General features: G+C 45.0%; 1 protein-coding gene across 1 annotated transcript; it reads right to left on the bottom strand.

Annotated features, from left to right (window-relative positions):
• Positions 1-28: 28 nt before the first annotated feature.
• mettl24 (methyltransferase like 24) lies at positions 29-20,662 on the bottom strand. The gene is made up of 5 exons (XM_040160379.2): positions 19,839-20,662; positions 9,736-9,834; positions 7,564-7,697; positions 4,415-4,640; positions 29-1,081 (listed from the first exon to the last, which is right to left on the bottom strand). The coding sequence occupies exons 1-5, from the start codon at positions 20,142-20,144 to the stop codon at positions 764-766; spliced, it is 1,083 nt and encodes a 360-aa protein (XP_040016313.2). The 5' UTR covers positions 20,145-20,662; the 3' UTR covers positions 29-763.
• Positions 20,663-21,949: the final 1,287 nt, after the last annotated feature.

The raw sequence follows: 21,949 nt of genomic DNA on the forward strand, positions 1-21,949 counted from the left end.
CACGCCCGTAGTTCAACTCAAAATCGAATTTATTATCGGAGAAATCGTATTTATTTCGTTTTTTCTGTCAAACGGCATTGAAATATTTAGCCATTTTCATTTTAATTACATGCTCAGGTTGGAATTAGTCCCCTACATCTTCACAAAGTGACGGTCTGGTGCAACAGAGATAGTGGCGTGAGGCCAATTTGAACACAAAGAAAACTGGAGGGGGAAAAGAAACCGCAGTTCCACAAAAGGCTCTTTTCTGCAGATCTCAATGGTTTTTATAACAAAAAAAGAAATGACAATTGAAGTTCACATTTTCTTTTTGAATCCTATACACTCGCCCACACATTCTAAGATCCAACCAACACACTGAACAAATTTAGAGGTGACACTTTATTCCTGTTATTGTTGCTGCGTATTATAAGCAGCTCCAATGCACCGGCCCCTAAATATCAATTTCCTGTGGTTCAGTTGATGAGTTGAGACTATTGAAGTCAAAGTCAATCTCAGAGAGGACCATGAAGATCGAGGTCCCTGTGATCCAAGGAGCTGACCTGCAGCCAACCACACTGCCACTACAGGACGTTGACTCCGCCCCTGCGGGCGGCTGAGGTCACTGCAGGCCAGGAGGCGTTGAGTAACGGCACGAATTAAAAGAAAAGGGTCGGGCCAGAGGAGGGAAGTCCGTTTTAAGAACAGCCGTGCTCTCGCAACGACGTGTGCTCTGATCCAGAAGCTGGGATGTGCGTTCTGTTTGGTTCCGTTCTGGCTTCCTTTAAGGCTTCCAGGCCGCGTTGACCCAGCTCAGGGTGTAGGCGCTGCTGGCGTTCAGGACGTTCTTATGCAGGAAGAGGTGAGGCGCGGCCGGGTCGCTGTTCACGTGGAAGAGGCGGAAGTTCGCGTGCTCCAGCTCCTTCAGCAGGCTGAACCAGTAGCGCACCACGGTTGGATCATCGCCTCCCACCTCAAAGCCCGCCCAGTGAAGGTGAATCTCCAACAACAGCTGACCCACCGAGTCCAGGACTCCTTCCAGGATCAGGTTCTCCAAAATCTTCCATTCTGCGCTCTCCATATCTGCCTTCAGCACATCCACCTAGAACAAAGGGGGAGGGGGAGAACACACTGGCTTTGGGTTTTTCCTGTTCCAGGTAATAAATGAGCGATTCATGAGACTGGAATGACAATAAACTCGGTGGGATTATTGAAAGCAGAAGCTGATAAAAAGGAGTAAGTGAAGCTTGGCCTTTGTTCCTGCTCCAGCGCTGTCGGTGATGGATTGAGTGGAGCAAAGAGCAAATTACAGCTTAATAAGGTGAATGTTAAAAGCACCCGTAGGGTTCATGTGAGGAGACTTGTTTAATACACATTCCTTAAAGTCTTTTGCATTGCCAAAGATGTCTATTGTCCGACCTTTATGTCTGTAAAAGTCGTGTTGGAGACGAGGCTTTTATTCTTTCTAGGCCCAGTGTTTGAGTTGGCGTTTTCTCAGCTAGTATATCATGCAGCCACTAAATTAGTAGCGATAAGACCTGAGGCGAGGTTTAGATTACAAGAAGAAATAGGCCCGGGGGAATGTGGTGTCATGTCTTATTTCATTACAGATAACATGAGACACTAACCAAAGGAATTTCATGGTGCCATGGACTTTTTTTAATTGTGGGAAACGCTCACATATCTGAAACTAAACTGAAAAACATCATCAGTCGCCCTGTGACAGCACGACCATGAAATTCCTTTAAAACCGATGTCTTTGGTGGCGCTGCAGAATTCCCAGCCCTCATTAGCGGAGCCCAGCGAAGGCCTGGAGATTCTCAACGAGCAGCAGAACAAGTCCACGTGTTGTCCTCCGTCCTCCCCGTGGGCCTACAAGCTCCAACGAGTCGAGATGTGCTGCTTAATTGGACAGGAACCTCTTGGAGGAAAAAAAAAAATACATGGCATCATCAAGAGGTGATGTATTAACCTCGTCTCTAAGGGGGTGGCTTTTTTTTAATTATGTGTCATGCTGCGTTTCTGTGTACGTGTCGTTATTATTTCCTTTTTCTCAGCCTCTGATCCAATCCAGTCAAAAGGCCGAGCAAGGCTCCTTAGCTTAGCATAAGGCAGGAACCATGGAAACGGCTGGCTTGGCTTCGTCCAAAACAAATCAATATCACCTTCTAGCATCTGGGTGGTTACATAACTCATTTATTTTATTTGCACAATTAACAAGCGTACCAATAGCAGTTGCTTTTATGAAATGTTACATGCAGCACTTGCAGCCTCCCAACAAGCAGACGATGGCTCCTCGCCAAGAAATGCATTTATTCTCAGACAATAAATAAATAAATACTTGAACAGTGGTTTCTCTCACCATGGCAACAAATGGACTTACATTTGGACGTGTTTTAACATACTGATCTGTTCATATTGTTAATTCTTGCTTGTGTATTTTTATCTTATTTTATTCTTATATTGCACCAATTCACCAAGTCAAATTCCAACGTTTGTGGCAATAAATGTCTGAAATGTGTTTATTTCATGGTGGGCAAATCCCAGCTAAACAACAAACAAAACCGTTATTTGATGTCTCCTTTTGTTCAACAATCGGTCTTGCCACACTAATTCAACTGTTACCTCTAAACCAGATAGATGAATATTACAGCTTATCTGACCTTTTTTGGTATTATGCGTTTTTTTAAGGTTTTCCTTAGTGAGCCGTGACATTTCATTTCACATCTGAGAGGTTTGTTGATTCTGTACTTTCTTTTAGAAGCTTTATCTACACTCACTGTGTATTCGATTTGTGCTTTTCATTTTGTTCTTACTTCCTGTGCAGCTGACCGTTAAACTTCAGATAAAGATAGTTCCTCCAATTTAATAAGTTGAAATTATGAGACCAAAAATGAAACACCTTGTTAAAGTACCTCTACGCATGGTTCATGAGCAGTTTCAGGAAATTAGTTTCATTTGAGATGAATCGTGAAAGCTGTGCAGATCCCCAAAGCTTTAACTCGCACCTCCAGCAGGGACTTTAATTAACGTTAATGTATGTGATGAAACGATTACCGTGACTGCTTTTTGTTGAAATAAAATAAAGATGGAAGCATGTTGTGCTTGTGTTCTACCTGTAATGTGGCAGCACGTCATTTCATTCATTCTGAAAGTACCGCTTTCTATTACCAATACCTTTGTATTTTGCACGTAGCAATGTGATCAGTTTCTTTCCATAACTGAGACGTGAGTTCCTGCGCCTGACATTTGTCACCGCGGTGACAGATTCTTTGTCTGTTCACCGGAGCTCAGGCAATGAATCATCCGTGTAGCATTTTTCGACCTTTCCAGCACGACGCTTCCTTCTTCGCCGCTGCTTTTCTTTCCCCTCACAGATGCTGGACGAGAGCCTCTGAGAAGAAGCAGTTCGGCTCCTCCGGCACATTAGGGACTTAATGGCGTTAATGCCTCGTTACACGGATGTGTGCGCGGCTTTGCATTTAAAACAAGCGGATGTACTTTCACCCATGAAGCAGGATGCTGTCCAAAGCCACCCACACAAACGCATACACGCACCAACAGGTATTTCTTCATATCTTGTCACAGAATCTTAATAAAACCCTTTGCTTTTGGCTCCAGAAAAAATATTATTAACTCGAGCTTTCAACTGGAGAATTATGACTTTTTTTAATGACAAAAACTGCTCATTAGAGCGTTTTTGTATGAAAGTAAATAGTTTTAACCTGGTCGTGTTGCTCAGCAAAAGGGCCAAACCAGCGAAGCCAGTAGGGCACAAACAACAGCACATAAAGGGAAACCTCACTTTTATAAACACTATAAACTATACACACACTTTCATGCCTTGGAAAATACTCTGCAAGATTCCATAACCTTACGATAAATACTATATGAATGTGTAATCTTTGATGATGCTCCAATGAAAAGGAATTTTGTATTTGATCTCAACAGAACCTCTCCTGGTTAAATGTAGATAAAAAGAAAATGATGTTTTCTTAGACAAAACATATGAGCCTTGAGTGACTTTCAGCGGTGTTTTTATGACCAATGCGCGGAAGTTTGGCTTCTTTGCGCGCGAATGATCCCTCATTCTTCACATAAACCGGCCTGTTGGCCGGATCTATAACTGTGTTCATCATTATGCTCGCTATCAGTGGGCTTGGTGTGTGTACATGATTGATCTCGTGTGCAATCACCCCATCTAATGAGGTGGGACAAAATCCCAGGAGGGGTTTGAAGACGCAACATTCAGTACGATATTCGAAGGAGGAAAGCTAATTACATATCCGTGTTTATCCACTTGGAAAAATGAGTCATGATGGGCCGCGTTGAGTTGTGGGGTGCGCTGGAATGTAAAAACCTTTCACTTACACAGGTAGAAAAAAAACATGGTTCCAGTTGTTTATTTTGGGCCCTCCCGCTCCGTGCCCCTCACCTCTCTGTGTCCGAAGTCGTTGAGGATCGTGGCCAGCTTCTTGGTGCTGGCGTACTGACGCTGAGCGACGACGGCCGGGTTCGGATCCCTCCAGTCCACGGAGAGCCGATGGAGCCACATTTCACCCTGCAGCAGGTGAGGCTGCTTCTGGCTGGGATCGAAGCAGTGGACCTCACATCCCGCCCGCGCCAGAGATCGCTCCAGGGATCGATCGTCCGCGCCCAGCCTGCAGCCCACACAAGACCAGCACTGTAAAGGGTTTTCTTGGCCCAATGTGCGACGTCATAATTCATTGATGGTTAGAAACCTCAGCACAAATAATAAATAATATCATTTTAAACTGCCACTGATTTAAGAAACAAGAAATAAATAACTTCGTTTTGATGTGTAAATCAATGTAGCGGGACACTTTTCCCGTACTTCTCCTCCCCAACGTTCCCTCTCCCTCTTTCCCACGCTTTTCTCTCCTCACCCCCCCTCCCCCTCCCCCTGTGCCTTCTCGAATTCTGCAATTTTCTTCACTTCTCCTTTCTTCAGTCGCTGTCTCCGCGTTCCCTCGTGTCTAATTTCTACCACGGCTGTGTTGTGCGATTGCCGCAGAGGGAGTACACATTTCTCCCACAGATGAGTCACTGGGTCTCCACACGAATCCCCACCAGCAGCGAGATTAGAGATGCGCACATACAGGGAGCGATTGAGATGCAACTAGACATCTGCGCCAAATGTTTCATATACTTCCGTTAGAGTTTCCCCCTTGTCTCTGGTGGGGCGTTTTAGCCAGGAATCACTGCTGGGACACTTTACACAACTGCCAGAGGGGATTATTCATGGCGTAGTGGGGTTCACGCTGCATCAGAAGCCATCCTGTGTGACAGCACTGAAAAAGATGGGTGTCTACTAGCTGTAGTATCCCCTCTCATGACACTAACAGTGACTCTCCAATGGTTGAATAGAATGTCATGGCAACCAGATGTGAAGGGTGTGTGTGTGTGTGTGTGTGTGTGTGTGTGACAAACACCCAATGGATTGTGAACCTGACAAACAGAGCCCTCAGTCCGCCTGTCCTCTCACTAAACTATAACGTCAACAGTCTCCGGATGTTGTGCCCCCCCCCTCCCGGACGGTGGTTAGCAAGGGCCGGGTGGTCTGGGGAACAATCGGCTGCCTGGTGTCTTTCTCTTGCAGTTGGGTCATGTTATCTTTAGCGTCTCCAAATAGTAATCATGGCAGGAGGTCCTTTCAAATGTAGCTATTCCTGCACTGTCTCATGTGTCATACACTTATTATTATTGGTTTTAATCACATGTGCTTTATTTCCCCTGTTTGGTTGCCACAGAGTCATGCTGAAATGAAAAAAAAACATTTTGAGTGCAGGGTAAAAAGTTGCTGCGTATGTTTTACTGTAAATCTTGACACTGTTCAAGCTATTGACTTCTAAATGTCTAAATGTCTTTTTTGCATTTCCAGAATCCTCCATTGCCGCCACAGAAATAAATAGATTTTTAACACTGAAGACATAAAAACATCCTCCCTCACTGAATAAAGACTTGGAACTCTGACAAAAATAATTATTAATCACTCCAGCCAGAACTAATGACGATCATTATTTCCCCATTTTTCACAAGGGGGCAATTCATCCAATTCAAGAGTGTTCTGGGTTGTTATGTAACGGCAACGTATGATTCATCGTCTCCGACCATCTTTTATTAAAGTGAGCATCTGATCTTGCGCTTCAAAATAGGGAAAATAATGTGCGATCGAAAAAGAGGAGGAGGGAGAAGGAGGAGGAGGCTGAGGGAGTTGATGTAGAGTACGAGAGGTGAAAGGTGGACAGCAAAACCACACAAAATATGTGTGTACACGCATACACTGTATGTGTATGTACTCAGTCCTCCCAATGCACGCCCACAATTCTACTTGACATTTGCATAAAGCCAGTGATATGTGCGGCAGTGGCTTTGTGAGTCTCCTGTGCAGCAGTGCACAAGTCTCCTGAGTCCCGAGCTCAGGATACTCTGCACACCTGGCATGGATTAATGAGTGTCTGCGCGCGTGTGTGTGTGTGTGTGTGTGTGCATGTACGGTACTATGAATCTAGGTCATATAAGCGACATGGCAAGGAGAAGATCGACTGATGTGCCAAGAAAAGTGAAACTTTTTAGAGCAGTTAAACTGATATTCCAACTGGGCTCCAGGGACTTCTGAAGTCTCTGTTTTCTATGGAATTTCATGTTTTAGGTCCACTGTGTGTGAATTGAATCCCTTTTGGAGGTATTGAGGGATCAGTCTATTTATCTGAGAAGGAAAACTAGTGACGTGGCTCTTACGGACGAGAAGCCAGAGGATATCAGATTTTTTCTCCAAAGCCTCCATTTGACCCTTAACCTCCACCATAGAGAGGCATGTAGTCTTAAACAGCACCCCCCCCCATGTATGCCTCGGGTGCCAGCACACCTGTGCCGTCTCTCAACGGTCAAATGAATAACCTCCCTATCTCCTGCAGAAAAACCTGGCAGCGCCTCAGCAAAGTGGAGGCCCGACTCGGCAAAGCCAACACGGAGTGATTGACTCGCCAATCTTAACAAGGTCAAATACCTCGCTGGCCCGCGCTGACTCCATTTAAGATTACATGCTGCCCAAGGAAAGGAAGCAGAGGTGGAGTGCACGTGACGTTTGAGGCGGCAGTACAGAGGATTATCTTTCCTCCTGTGGTGTTTTTTACAAAAAAGAAAAAAAGAAAGAAAGAGAAACCTAAGTGTTACGTGGCGAAAATAAGTGATATTTCCACTTTGTCAGGCAAGGACAGATGAAATTGGAAGTCATTAAAAGACAAGGCCAACAGGGAGACAGATATTTCTCTTCTAATGTGTGAAAAATAGCCCTTTTTTATTCAAGGAAAAGTGATTCAAAATAATTTCTCCTTTTGAATATACTCATAGTTGACACGGCCACTCGATATATATCACAGGCTGTCACAGCACCAGATGCTCTGCAGACAACTGAACGACGGTAACAATCCCACCGCTCTACAGACGCATGACGGCTCGTCTCGAAGCTTACGTACACAACGTTCAAAATTTGACATTTGGTGGCGAAACGTTCCCGGGTTCATGTCGGCGTGCGTGTTGTGCGTGTTTGTCCGTACGCACCCAAAAGAGTACACCCTGCAGTGTTTGCTGTGTATTCTGCGGGTCAGGCTGTACTTGGGGTCCAGACATGCAGCCCAGGCTCCTTTGGTCCCCTCCGGAGCCGCTTCCTCACCGGCAAACGACCCGCACGACACCTGAACGCACAAGTGAAAATGTTGTAACAGACAATTTCGATATGGACGACTGGACCGTCTCTTCAACGTTGTTATGTCGTTCCCTGACTCAGACTGTGAGTACTGTGACCTAACACGAGTGCTATAAATCACTGGAGGCGGCTACTGAATGTGACCCTGGGTCTGGGCGTGTGTCCGGCCTCAGTGGTATTCATCATGGCGCACAGCCTCAGCACCAGCGGCGAGTCCGTGTTTGTATGGGTATGTTTTGGTCAAAAAGGCCCCTTGCACAAACATTTATATACACACAGGCAAAATGTGCACACATGTCTGCGTGTTGATTGTGTGTCTGTGTGCAGCTTCACAAGTCGAATGTTTGATGTTTCATTTCCTTGAGCTCTGTCTCTGGCCGAGTCAGTTTGCAGACATGAAATGTAAATCTACGGTTCTTCCTGCACACCGTTCTTATTCAGGAACGGTGAGAGTGCTTTCCAGATGAATTCTGTTGCCAGGGAGCAATTAGCACTGCATGCCGGCCTCTTACAAACCCACATCTGTTGTTAGCTTAAAAACTGACATACGGATCTTATTTTTGTGCATGTTTAGATTCCCTTGTGAAGTGAGTTCGACTTTTTTTTTCTCAGCTTCAAAAGAACCTCTTAGGCATCGTCTGTACCGTGCTCTGGCTAACCGAGGTAGTCCAGATGTTCCTAGGAGAAAGCGATGTGTTTGGGCTCCTCGTGGGAGGTCTCCTGTCATTCGGACGACCCTGGAAAACCTCCAGAGGAAGCGGCGTCCGTATCCGAAGGGCTCCTCGCAATTGGAAGCAGAGCCAACGCTGCTCCAACTCCCGCTTTTAGACGTCCGCTCCTCATCCTCCTCTAAGGAGGAGCCCTTACGTCCTCACTCCTGATTGGCCATTGTGTCGCAGGCCGTCTCTCAGAGTAACAGCTCCACCAGGCACCCAGTCAGCCAGCATTACAGCTGAGGATGCTGCTACGCCCCCTCCACCCACCCCCCCACCCCCCCAACTCCACCCGTTCCTGTCAGTGTGTATGACGGACAGCTTGCTTCAACGGCGTCAAACAATCCTTTTGTCTCGTCCTCTCACACACACACACACACACACACGCACACACACACACACACACACACACACACACACCCCAGGGCTAATTCATTATGAGCTGAATGTCTGCTGTGGAAGATAGAGAACGCTTCCTTAGTCATTTGGAGCGCGGTACTCCGTGTTCTCGTTATATTATGCGAGGGAGAAAGATAAGTTGACTTATTCATCCCCTCTTTACAATAACAACACAGCACCACATGTGAGCCACAAAACGTCCTTCTGTGTTTTGTAAAGCGAAAGCTGCGTCTTTTGCTTTACCTTCACGACAGAGACAAGGGCACCGAATCGCAGGCTTTTACTCAAATGATGATGCTGAACATCTTAATCGATTTGTAGTAATGTAATACTGGCGTAAGCTAACTAACAAACCACAACACCTCATTGATTAGACGGGCTCAGAGTTTCATCTGTATGGTAATCAATGGAGTAATGAGTTATGTGTGTGTGTGCCGTCGAGCGAGGCGACTGAGCTGAATGTGTAAGAGGCGTCTAGACAGGCGCCCTTTGACATAACAAAAGCCCCTCAAATAATCTGAATATCTTTCTTTAAATTACAGTGTTACATTAATATTTGGTCCTTAAGTTAAAGCAGTGAACGCTTTAAGATGTCAGAGTACAGCCAAATAAAAAAAATATAGAAAAGCAAAAATGACACCACATTAACAGCGGCGCAAATAAAAAACACAACAGCAGGGACGAAAAACACTTTTTTTTTAACCCTGTAAAGACAGATTGTGTTGAAACCAGCCAAAAAAAAACGTTTTCTGTTTCACACTCATAACGCTGTTTCGTCTTAATAATCTACCATGAAAATCTTTTCCACTTTCCTTATTTGATGTACTTTATTTGGGCATTCAGCAGTAGTAAGAAATACACTTATTTCCCCGTCAACCTGAGCCTTTAACCAGAATGTAAGCAATGATGACTCACTTGACGTGTTGTGATGTAGTTGAGGAACCTTTTGGCTTCTTCCTCCAGAGAATGGCTCTCAGCGGCCCAGGGCTCCAGGTCGATGTGCCACCGAGGAGTCTGCAGCGGAGCACACACACACACACACACACACACACACACACACGTTATTAACAAACCAAAAAAAGAAGGAAATGAATAAAAATCAAAGTAGGCCACTCAAGGAAATCCAGTGCACGGATAACAACAAACAGAGCGTTATTTGTACACTGATGGAACTGGGTCACAATGTGCTCACTTGAGTGTGTTAGTGTCAAGTTGATTTCTATTGTTGTTTCAGGTGAAAATGGCGGCCCCATTTATTCTCACGCGTTCTGCGCTGCAAGGTACGCGGGGAAGGAAAGTGTTTCGTGGTGGAAAAATGAGACTCACTGCTTCACACTGCAGCTCAGCGCTGCTGTGCGATCGCATTCCTGAAACACGGCGGCGCTCTGCTTCCCTTCTACAGGAATGTGTCTGTTTATGATTAAAGTGGAGTCAGTGAGATGGAGAGAGAACAAAAAAAAAGAGGCCCCCGAGAAGCCAGCGTCATCTTGCCTGCTTCGTGGCTTTCTATCTGCCCTTACAGGGGTGTAACAGAGTGGTTTCTGATTGCACAATAAGTTCTTGGGACAAACACACGGACCGATTTCATCAGCAGCTCATGTACAAGCTCTCCTCAGGATACAGTGCGGCCCTGCTTGGGATGCTCCTGCCGTCGTCTGTGCTTTTTGGGCACTGCAGTTTCAGATATTTCCGTGGTTTTGAACAGATCATTTTTTGGGCTTAGCAAAACAGATGACGTTTGTATTTGTTGGATGCTGTGTGCACATGTGGTGAGCAATCTGTGTATAGATCGCTACGGGGACAACAGGTCTGTTTGGGAAAATAATCTTTCGCACCCATATTTCCATGGCCTATTTCTCTCTCCTCCTCCTCACAGTCATGCCCGTTAGTTTAGGTTTTTGTTTGCTCAGCCGCTTTGCTTTTCAGTCACCCTGTTCATTTCAACAGAAGTAGCTTTGTGTGATTCTATATTTGAAGTACACAGCTAATCGCTCTCACAGTTCATTTATGTCGCTTGCCTTATAATGAAGCACATTCTCACGTACTGTAAATATGATAAAACATGTTGACAAAACATCTGAATGTACTTCAACATAAACACGTCATGAATCTGCAGCGCATGCGCGGAATATCTACTAATTCATTTTCAATGAGGGGGCTTTGTTTTCCTAATTTGAACTTGAACTACCCAACTCTTGTGAACTCTCAGAAACTCATTCATCCAGCATGACAGAATATGGACATGCACCCTCGCAGCAAATCGGCTTATGCATTTTCTAAGAGAGCATCATCTGTGTCGACAGAATCGTCTGTCCCTTTAATGCCTGCAGTGTTGGATCCACGGGAACAGTATTTACTGCTTGGCATTGAGCCTTCAATCGATTTGTGGCGTGTCAAAACATCTGAAAGCTTGTTTGGGCTTTAATCGAGGCATTCCTGATTTCCCATTCTGTCTTTTCTACTCTTGCTGGCACACGCTGCTTCTCATTCCTTCTGCTCTCTGTGTGAAATTCAACAGTTTTCTGTGGTTGGATTTTCCTCATTTGAGGGTTGCAGAAACAGGCCGCAGACTTTGACCCTCTGCCACACAGCAGAGATCTCAAACGTAAAGTCGAGTAAGTAGCATGTCTAGACAATTCCTCCACACTTTAGAGTGTTGCTCACGTGCACCCACATCCTCATTGAAAATCATGGCAGAGAAGGAATGTAAACATTGGAATCCAAGGTTTCTAGTTCAAAGTTGTGAGTGGAAAGCAGCGCTAACGAAAACTTTCTTTTTCGCTCAATGCGCTTAATTAAACTGAGGTCCAATATAGATATTTTGTGTGTGTCTTCGTGCGAATATAACGTTTCTATAAGCCCCTACAAACTGCCGAATCATCCCTGCTAAGTGATGAGATTAGCGCAAAAGCCCCCCGCGTTCAGTCAAGCAACAAGTCATCAGCGCCTCAGGCACTGCAAAGGTAAGCAGGGTTAATAACAAACACAGAGAACATCACTCACAAGGGCCGGGCCTCTGCTGTCAAGCCCATAATCCCGTGACATTAAATATAACAACCTCGCAGCAGAAGCATTTCAGGTAATTGCCTTGACATGAATGGATGGATTGACAATGAAAATGATTAGAGAAGGCGTTCTGAAGGAAAGGCGTTCGCGCCTGCACCTGAAAGTGTGCAAGTTGATGTGTAAGTTTGAGAGAAGAGCAAAGTTTAAGTACCGGAAGCAGCTGGAAGTAAAACACGTATGAATTTGTATGAAGTCGAAGTAGTTTTTTTTTTCTTTCTGAAAAACTTGACCCCCCCGTTTTATGCCAGGCCAAGCGTGAATGACCCCCCCGGCCCCACTGGGCAGAAGAGGGTGGATGACTGAAACAAGAGAGGACGGTCTGCAGAACAAGGAGGGAGGGTGAGAAGAGGGGAAGTAGAAGGGGAGGGAAATTAGCCTCCTTGTGAAGGAACAAGTGGAGTTCTATGGATTTACACCAAGAATAAAAAACGAATTGTCAATTGTCACGGAGGAGGAGTGAAGCACAGGTGAGCTGCTTCTTGTTGCAGTTCTGCAGGCCGGCTGCCACGGCGTCGGACCTGCTGCTCTTTTAGTTGTTGTTTTTTTTGCCATTAGTGCAAATGATCCCGGGACAAACCACCGGGCCGTGAAGTCAAGAGGTCAGAGCTTTTCGGTTCGGCGGTGAGGGAAATGTTGTTTTAACACCGTGGATCGTCTCGAGGACGAGCTGATGCTCTTTGACGAGCTGATGCTCTTTGACAGGCTGCATTTTTCCCGACAGCTCGGGTAAAAACTGAACAGTGTACGTCTGTGCCAGATGAAGGTCAAGACGAGCCGGACAAGCGGGCAGGCGGGGAAGTTGTGGTTTAATAAAAAACGGCAGGCGGCTGATTGACATTAGCCTCCCTCTGGTTTAACGGAGTGGGTGAGACCTCATCAGATGTGTGCTCCATGGGGACCCCGCTAATCCATTTCAAGGAGAAAGTGTTTTTTCTTTCGCTGTGACACTCACTTTGCTTTAATGTAAGATTCAACACAAAGTGAAGAGTTGCATTGCTTTTAAAACAAAACGCCATCATATTAAAAAGCACAATACGATGCGATTTCCCAGTATTTGTCCATCAGGAAATTAATTCTACTCATTACTCAAATAATTATATTGATACTTCATTCATTACATTTCTCTTCTCTATTACATAATGTTATTTTTGGGGGGGGTTGTGTGTAGTTGATCATTTATATTGACATGAGATCACACACATTTCATCAACCAGAAATCATTCGTATACTTCTATGTATTTATAGATTTTAAGGTTTTAGATGTGCTCATTTTGGGATTATCGTAGCGTTCAGAGGGGAGCTGAGATGTTTATTGTGAGTTAATCAAGTGAGAATTGATAACAACACAAGACAGATACAAAGTTTACAAAGCAAAAGAGATCTCCCAGGTTTGATTTAGTGGTTACGTGCAACGTGTCAATCCCCATCATCCACCTGCTGGTATTTAGAACTCAGGTCTCAGGGAAGCATATTATCAGGTGTTCATCAAACATTGAGAATCGTTATAACAGGAGCGTGATAGAAAACGTATATTAAAAGGCTTGATACTGACAGCATGACTGTGTGACGGTAAACAGGAGAATCACAAAGAATCAGCCACACTGAGCTCTCTCATTCTGACTAATCTGGTAGACTGGCAGTCGGATCAGACCCATCTGTCTGGGTTTCGTGCCGCGTCACCGTTATTCCTCCGGCAGGTCCGGCTCGCCGGCCGATCGGGGAGGCTGCAGCGGAATTAAAGCGGAGGATTACGCTGATCTTTTTTAATGAAGGCATTGATCTCAGACGAGTTTAGTCTCAGCCTCAAAGGCACCTGACAAACCCACGTCTGGCATGAATCAACCAGAAAGAGAGAGAGAGAGAGAGAAAACTACAACATTCCTAGTTGATTGTAAAGTTGAATTAACCTCTGACTATTATTTCAAATTGAGGCGTTGCATTAATGCGTGCACACACACGCACACACACACACACACACACACAAACACTCTCATTCCTCATGCTGAACTAAACTCTGCAGCAGCACTATCTGCCCACGGTTGTGAATCGTATCTGATGGAAGGCCTGCAGAGGCCCATTGTCACTCAGCACTTTTCAGGCCACCGCCTACCTGACACCATCTTGCATTCTTCCTATTGCAGGTGCGTCCTTACCGAAATCTTCAATAGATTTTGCTGAACAAAGAAAAGGCATATCAGTGCCTTAACCTCCTGATCTATGAGTTACACAAAACAGAAGTTCATCAATAGTGGTTGCACAAAAGGAAAGAGTACGAACATTTTAAACCCTGTTTTAAAAAAAAAACGATTTCCATCCATACTAACATGTCCGAAAAACAATAATCACGTGACTGGACACGAGGCTCGTCTATCGCTCAGTAGCAGAATAAAAAAATGCAGATTGGCGACAGCTGCCTGTACAGAGAACAAGGTCAGCAGCGCCGGCCGTCTGTTATCCATTAGAATTATTCACTGGGAGTCAACCGGCATCAGTTGTGAAAGCTGTGGATCCGGCAAATCCATACGATCGACGGGTTGCCCTGGCAACACTGTCCTGTCACAACACTGTTAACGTTCACATCAAGGCAATCTCACTCATACGTGCATTCTCAAAGGCCTATTCATGATGCTCTATTACAACCCAGATTGAAATGGTTGCACGTATGCAACTGGGAGCAAAGGTCATCGACGCACAGCTTCATCTCAACAGACGGATGGGGGCTCATTGTTAGCAGCTTTGTGGTTAAAACCTGCATGCGTGTGTGAGTCACATACACGTGCGCACGTCCTCCTGGAAGGTCTCCCAGACATGCAATCTGTGTTTGATATCTATTTGAGCGGAGCAGAAAGAGCCCGCTGAGCACCATACGACATTCATTTCCTCCGACGCAGCAGGAAAACCTTCGTCATTTCACTCCTCCTGCCAATTTGTTTGCTTCTTGGACAGAGTATGAAAATGGTGATGAATTGGAAGATACAGCCAGGGTGCTGTTCATGCCTCGTCACAGTCTTGGTAATCGGGCCCATGTGGTTGAGGTGCTCGTCACACGCCCCTGTAATGGATTCACTGCGACTGGCTCTCCGGTCACGTTGGCGAGGTGCAGGTATTCATGGTGGGCGTGGGGGCGTGTGTGAAGCGGAGCGAGCGACTTCGGAGGTCAATTCACTCATTCATATCAGCTGGAAGGGAGCCGGAGGACTTTGCGGAATGTTCCGGACGGGGCGTCCGGTGTCTGAGGGGAGCATTGTGAGACTCCTGACAGTTTGACACTGACTTTTCCCTCTTCAGTGGGAGTCTTTGTCCGACACAGCGGGCACACTGTTTGCTCAGTCGACATTTGGGGGGGCGTTAAGTGGCTTCTGCTCCCACATCTGGAACATGTGGTTTGGGTCTTCTCGTCTTACGCAGGGCTCGTATGGATCTTTATTTAAGAGGAGACATCAGATGCTTTCAGGTCTCAGACTTGTTTTTTGCTCAGCCTGGTTCTAACAAACGGGGATCGTTTTCGGTTCTATAACGCTCCTAATTATGACAAAATAAAAGTTCCACATGCCGTTTATCTTCTTTAAACAGCATGTAAACAATACCGAAAGGCAGTTAAATAGTAATTCCAATGTAATTTTGCCAAGAAGGGTCGATTCATTATCTGAAAGGTCTCTTTGTGCTTTCCCCCCCCACTTCATAACTCGGCTACGGTTCCAGGCCGGCGTGTTTTCTTTAGTTAGACTCGATTGCTAATCTGGGATTGTGCAAGCGAAGCGGGTTGCCTGTGCGGTTCACTCCTCCAGGGGAGCCGACGTGCGCATAAAGGGCTGATGCAATGCTGCTGTCGTTATATAACGATCCAAAAACGTTGAAAAAAAGGGCTTGAATTTCTAAGCGTGTATATTTCCTTGTAAATGTTGGCTGCTTTTAAGGTGCCTTTGATCATACGATTGTGTAAATTTTGCGACGTGTGGCGTTGATAACCTTAAAGCACCAGTTTGACACTGTTCCATTTGGGTAATAAGTAATATATTTAATATATATACACAAATGAGTGACAGCTTCAATGACAACATACGCATGTTTTTGCTTCTAAGCATTTTTACTTCCGAAGTAAAATCAATCATTTTAAAGGTGCTGTTTGTGACGGATGATATCTTCGTCCCTTGAACACGAAGTTGAGTGTGACACATGCGACACGTCCGATTCCAGGCCCTTGATTTATTGCGACTGAGCGGTTCCCCAAATCGCCCAGCCAGAGGTTAAAAAAGCCTGAGAACGGACCTTTGGGATTACAGACGGCAACCTTCAGATTCTTCTCCCTCCGTGGAGCTCAGGTCCTCCAGCTTTGCAAGAAATGGCCACGGTCAACGAGTCCCACTGGGGGCCGAATACAGACTGGCTGTGTGTCTTTTGTTCAGACAAGTGGCGCTTTCAACCCCCCAACAACGGACTAATCAGAGAATTCAATTGGAATCACGGCGATGCTTATTTGAAACAAATTAATTAAGACTCGCCTTGTTTATAGATTAACTCGCTTCCCATTTAATTAAAAAAAATCAATCAACGCTGTTCTGATTTATCCAAAGAGAGTAACGATCAAGGGATTCTCGAAGGGCGTAGCTGTGTTTATTTTGATTCTCCTCCTCTGCTTTCATTTGAAAGGGGGAAAAAGGATAAAAAAAAGATCAGGACTGCATGACGTTGCACCTTCGTCACTGGATGGTCTTTTCCACGGGCCGCCTCGGTGCTTCATGTTGAAAACCCTTCTAAAGCTGCCCGGGCGGCCTGGTGGGATGTCTGTTGTGAAGCCTGTGGGCTTTGATGTTGAGTGTGTGCGACATGTGAATGACAGCCGGCCCATCGGGGAGAAAGCCGTGTGTGAGTTCAGGACAGAATTCCTGTAGAACCACAGATTGGCAGAACCGTCACAGGTGATTATGGGACGCTGTGGCGAGCAGGCAGGGACGAAGATGCAACGAAAGTCACAGTTTGCGATTATTAAAGCATTTGCATTCAAATTTAGAAAAGTGTGTGTTGCTTTCATTTGATGGAATGGTTGAATGCACTTATTGTAAGTCGCTTTGGATAAAAGCGTCAGCTAAATGACATGTAATGTAATGATTGAGGGAATTTAAGGGATTTTTTGGGCTTCAGGCAACAATTACTAATAACAATTCAAGTTGCCCTGACCTGCAGGGCATGTAATCTGTCATCCATCTCCGTGATGGAGACGATTATCCACCAATGGCTTTCCTTTGACGAGACAAAAAATGATATATCGTACCATTTATTATGTGTTCCATTAATATTTCTAATCTTCCAGATTTTTCTGGTGGAATTCTTCAAGCCAACAAATATGTCCATAGAGGAGTCAACTCTGCCGGCCTAATGTGGTCATTATAGATACAGATTTGTAGAATGATTCAGAACATACATCTCTAGCACTTGCTTCTCTTATGCAACCCTTGCACCGATAGCAGAGGGAGAGCATGGTCATGCAAAGCAGCGTATCTAGTGACTTCCGGCGACGTTTTTAAGCTACTCTGAAGCTTTTAGTCGTTTTTTTGTTGTTGTTTTTTCAGCAGGAGAGAGAGAAATTGCTCGGAGTGCCTCACTGTGACTCAGCGGCAGCAGTGTGTTTATTACTGTGTTAAAGTCCGGAGGCTGAGTCATCAGGCCGCTGCTCTTCTCTCTTCCCCTCCCTTCGTCAGCGCTGCTGCTGTCGTTTGGAGCAACACAATTCACGTCTTTGTCTAACTTCAACCTTAGTGGGGGAGAATGAGTGCGTGAGGTAAATGATTAAAGAGGATGTGTGTGTGTGTGTGTGATGCTTGACTGCTAAGAGATTAGATTTCATTTAATGGTTATTACTAAAGCAGTCCTTTCATCTCCCTTTTCTTAAGTAAAAAATAACTTGTGCTCTGCTTAATGTGTTAGCACTGCTAATTTATAGACCTTGAATCAATGAGCAAACAATTTAAAGAGAGATAAGAGGTCTTTAAAGTGCTCAGTAAGCAATGAAATATTCAAACATTCGTCTGCTGCGATGAAAAGCTCTGATACATCTACTAAATTGACCATGAGATTATTCTGTCAGCTGCTGTTTACAAGAACATAAATATGATCTGAAACTCAGTAGTACTTTCATATTTTTTGCATGTGTTTTAGCGTTTAGTCTTCCATTTATTTTCCCGTGGTTTGTTGTGTTTACATTTTTGCGGCACCTCTCTAAAGTTCCACTTTAGTTGGAAAACTTGCCCAAACCGACTATTCATATTCTTTTCTTGATATATTGTCTTGATATAATTGGGGTCTTAATAATGAAAATTTGCACAGAAATCCTCCTCGTTACACCATGTTGACATTCAACTATTTATCCACATGATCCCTCACTGGTCGGAAGAAGAACAAATGTCAAACACAATCGGAGATATATGAGCAAAGTGTTGCAACATAAATAGATAATAGTGAGATGCGGCTAACAATTTCTGTTCATGGTGTGCCGCAAAGTAACACTTAGATCTTTCCACAATCTGTTGAGAGAAAAAGCAGGCACACTGTGGTTAACCTGCACATCATCAAGAACTACAAGTGAAGGATCTTGTGTTTCAAACTGTTTGATCCGTTTGGGCCTAAACTGATAAAATCCCTTTTCAAAGGCAGCATCGTGTCTGGGACCTGCAGACTCTCATTATTCCAATCAAGCTCATTTATACATTCTGGAAGCAATGTGTGCATATATTCGTTTCATGCATCCAGCCTTTTAAAGATATTTCCAGGCCTAAAGGTTATTTTTTCACCACTGAGCTTCTCTAGGATTGTCGTCTTGAAGATCTCCATTGGTATTCATCAAGGTCACTGTCCTCATCTTCCTTGCAAAAGAAACGTCCCACTTTCCATCCCGCTATTTCCTGAATAATGTCTTACCGAGAGGAGAGAGCTGGCTGTGAGCTACTGAGCACCCAGGAAAGAGACAGGAGGAGAAACATTGGCTTACAAGTGTAAGGCAGGGCTAAAGATTCAAATTGACACAGAAGGAAGATGAGAGCATGAAGATTGGGGACGAGGTAACGTGACCTAGCGAGAGAAAAAAAGCAACAGGGATTTTGATTAAAGCAAGAAATAGCGAGAAAGGGGTGAATGCAGAATGAGAGACGGAAAGCGAGTTAATCGGCTGCAGGATATGACAGAAATTTCACCAGGGCCCCTCCAGGGCAAAGTTTGTGTGGAGCATATGGTGGTATGTAATATTGATGGCACACAAGTGCCCATCCCTCGATGTGGCATAATAGCCTCGCAGTGATTTAAAAAAAAAAAAAGTCATTAAAGATTTAAAGACAAGCATTTGTTGCCCAAAGGAACAGAGAGAAGAGTCAGTAGAGGCGAGAAGGATGTCAATGAAAGACAGATTCTCACGTGCATGTGTGTGTGTGTGTGTGTGTGTGTGTGTGTGTGTGTGTGAAGGAGGGTTGGAGTAAAATGGAACAAAAGGGAAATGGATGAAGAGAAAGATCAAATGATAAACTCAATAAATAATAAATCAAAAGCATGAATTGACAAAGAAAGTGGGTGTTTAGTCAGAACGTTGCTTCAACACACTTCTCACAGGTCAAGGGTCAAGCCCCTATCGTGTCGTATAAGTGCATAGCTGGGTTTGCTCCAACACTTATTGCATGTGAACGGCTCTTTGTTAGACTTGACTCTGTGTAGATGGTCTCCTTGGTTTCATTTGTATTTTGGCTTTAAACCTGCAACTTTTTAAAAAGCGTCCGTGACAAACTCTGCATCCGGAGCAAAGTGCATCATTGTGCTGCCTGTTTTTCATTCATCGACCCTCTCGGGATTACTGAGCTTTAAGCCGCCTCCTGCGTTCTGCCACACTGATCCGGGATCAGATAACCTCACAAGAATCTTAATCGCAGCAAACCCAGAACGCCGAAGTCCACCGGGTCACCAGAACGTACCTTGCTGTGCGGGCGGCGGCGAGCTGCGGGCTCCCCTCTGTCTCCGTCCCTCCTCCCGGCTCGGCTGTCCTTCTTCAGTGTTCGGACGTAAGAGATTCTCCTCTTGACGCTCCTGTCCCGCTCCTCCGCTTCTAGTTGGGTTCTGCTCGGTTGGCCCCGGTTCTGACCGGACCGGGTGGGACGTCCCGAGGGGCCAGGCGCTCCTCGCCAACCGGTGTCCAGGTACACATGCACGCACACGCACACAGCCGTGAGCAGAACACCCAAACGCAGCAGAAGTCCACGGGTGAGACGCTCTCTGGCCATGTCCGGCCAGATGTTTCGTCCCCTCTCTGTCCCCTCAGTCCATCTCCTCAAAGGGAACTTTTGTTTTTTTACCTCTCTGATGTTTCTATCCCATTCTTCCTCGCCCACTTGTAGAAGGAGTCGTTCTTCTCCACTCTTTGTCTTCTCCTCTCTCCTCGTCCCTCCAGGTCAAAAAGTCCACCTCAGTGAGACCTCAGAGCGGCGGGTCAACGCGAGGGACGCCTCTGCTCATGAGACATTTGCACATGTGTGAGCCGAAGGGAATGAACCTGAACTGCGTCGTGCGTGCCAGCTTATTTTCATGAGGCTGAAGGGATTCCAAAGCACCATGTGTGCCGCCCTCCTGAAAACTTTGGGAACTCCCTCCTCACGCTTTCAAGTCCTCCCCCCCCAACACACACCCCTTTTAAGTGCCTTGTTTTTTTCTCTGTCAGGCTCACATCACACACACACACACACACACACACACACACACATCGCTCTGCTCCCTCCCTCGGGTTGCGTCTCCCGCCTGACACGCTCTCGGGTTACTGGGACTCTAGATTTGGGCCCATGTAGCCCCCCCCCACCTGCAAACACTTTGCACCAATCACCACACTGCAGCCTCGATTTGCATACTTCATTTTTTATTTTTGGGCTTCAAGACGTAAAAAAATGGGACGTGAAAAATGATGTTTGACGTCCTATTCTGCTGCATGACTTTTTTATCACCTCATAACATTTTATTTGCTTTAAATTCTTGCTGGTAGCAGTTTACCATAATAAAAAATCACAACATCTAATTACCTCTATAGTTTAAACGTGTTATGTTCCTGTATTCGTTCTCCTGTTACCACATCAGTTTTATAATGTCTCGCGACTTAATGAAACTAACTTCTGTGTTTTATTTTCTGTGGCAATAATTCTGTACTTTGGTTTCATTCTCCTCCAAAGATTACAGCATCTGCCATTGTTTGTTAACAATTTTCAGCGCTCCTTTTTCTGCATTTAATTATAATTTGTGCTGTGCTGCCCTCCCCGAACACGAAACAATACGTCCCCGTCACTCTCTAATAACGCAGTCAATCAATAAGATTATTAGTCACAGTTTGTCTGAAACGTTGACTTTCTATCACTGGTAAGTCTGTATATCTGTATGGGAACAATAAACCAGGGCAATTAGTCAACCGGTTTTTGCTTTTATTATTCATTGTAAATAAAATAATCATGCCTAGTATAAAAAGTCTAGACTATTACAAGGAATCAAGTCAAATTTCAAGTCAGTTCTAAAACCTCAAAACGGGATTATAGCAGGAAAACCTCTGCTGCCACATAGTGGTTAGTTATCTATTCTCATCACCTTCATACGGGACCAATTACAACACAATGAGAGTCTGTGAATGCCTGAAATGATGTAGGTCAAATGGTAATTGAGCTGCTCGGCACTGGAAGCTATGACAGCATTTAGAAAGTATGCAGCAGGTTAAACTAGATGAAGATTTGCACCCAAATGATTTTTTTCCATAGTAAGATTCAGGTTCATGTTTCCACATACTACGTTTGTGTTTGTGCATGAAGCGAGCTTTTTCAGCTTGAACAAAGGATATGTTTTTTTCTCCCCCCTCTCTGCGTTGCACACATTGCAGTGATTTAACTGCATCGACCGAAATCCGCTGCCACATGGAACGCATTCAGGGCGAGAAGCTGTTTCCTCTTCTCCTCCACCAAAATATCAAACTGAGTTCAGGGAGAGTTTCAGCGTTAAAACAACACATAGAACAAAGGACCTCGAGGTCTTGCTGTGTCAAACCATAATGAGCTAATGT

This window comes from Gasterosteus aculeatus, chromosome 18, assembly GCF_964276395.1.
Source record: "Gasterosteus aculeatus chromosome 18, fGasAcu3.hap1.1, whole genome shotgun sequence".
In the NCBI taxonomy this organism is placed as follows: domain Eukaryota; kingdom Metazoa; phylum Chordata; class Actinopteri; order Perciformes; family Gasterosteidae; genus Gasterosteus; species Gasterosteus aculeatus.

What these genes read in the sequence shown, in the direction of transcription:
- mettl24 (XM_040160379.2), bottom strand. Translation starts at nt 20,144, where the DNA reads ATGGCCAGAGAGCGTCTCACCCGTGGACTTCTGCTGCGTTTGGGTGTT. An exon ending in ACTACATCACAACACGTCAA is followed by an intron (nt 7,698 to 9,735) that starts GTGAGTCATCAT and finishes TTGTGCGTTCAG; the next exon opens with GTGTCGTGCGGGTCGTTTGC. An exon ending in TGCAGGGTGTACTCTTTTGG is followed by an intron (nt 4,641 to 7,563) that starts GTGCGTACGGAC and finishes TGTGGGCTGCAG; the next exon opens with GCTGGGCGCGGACGATCGAT.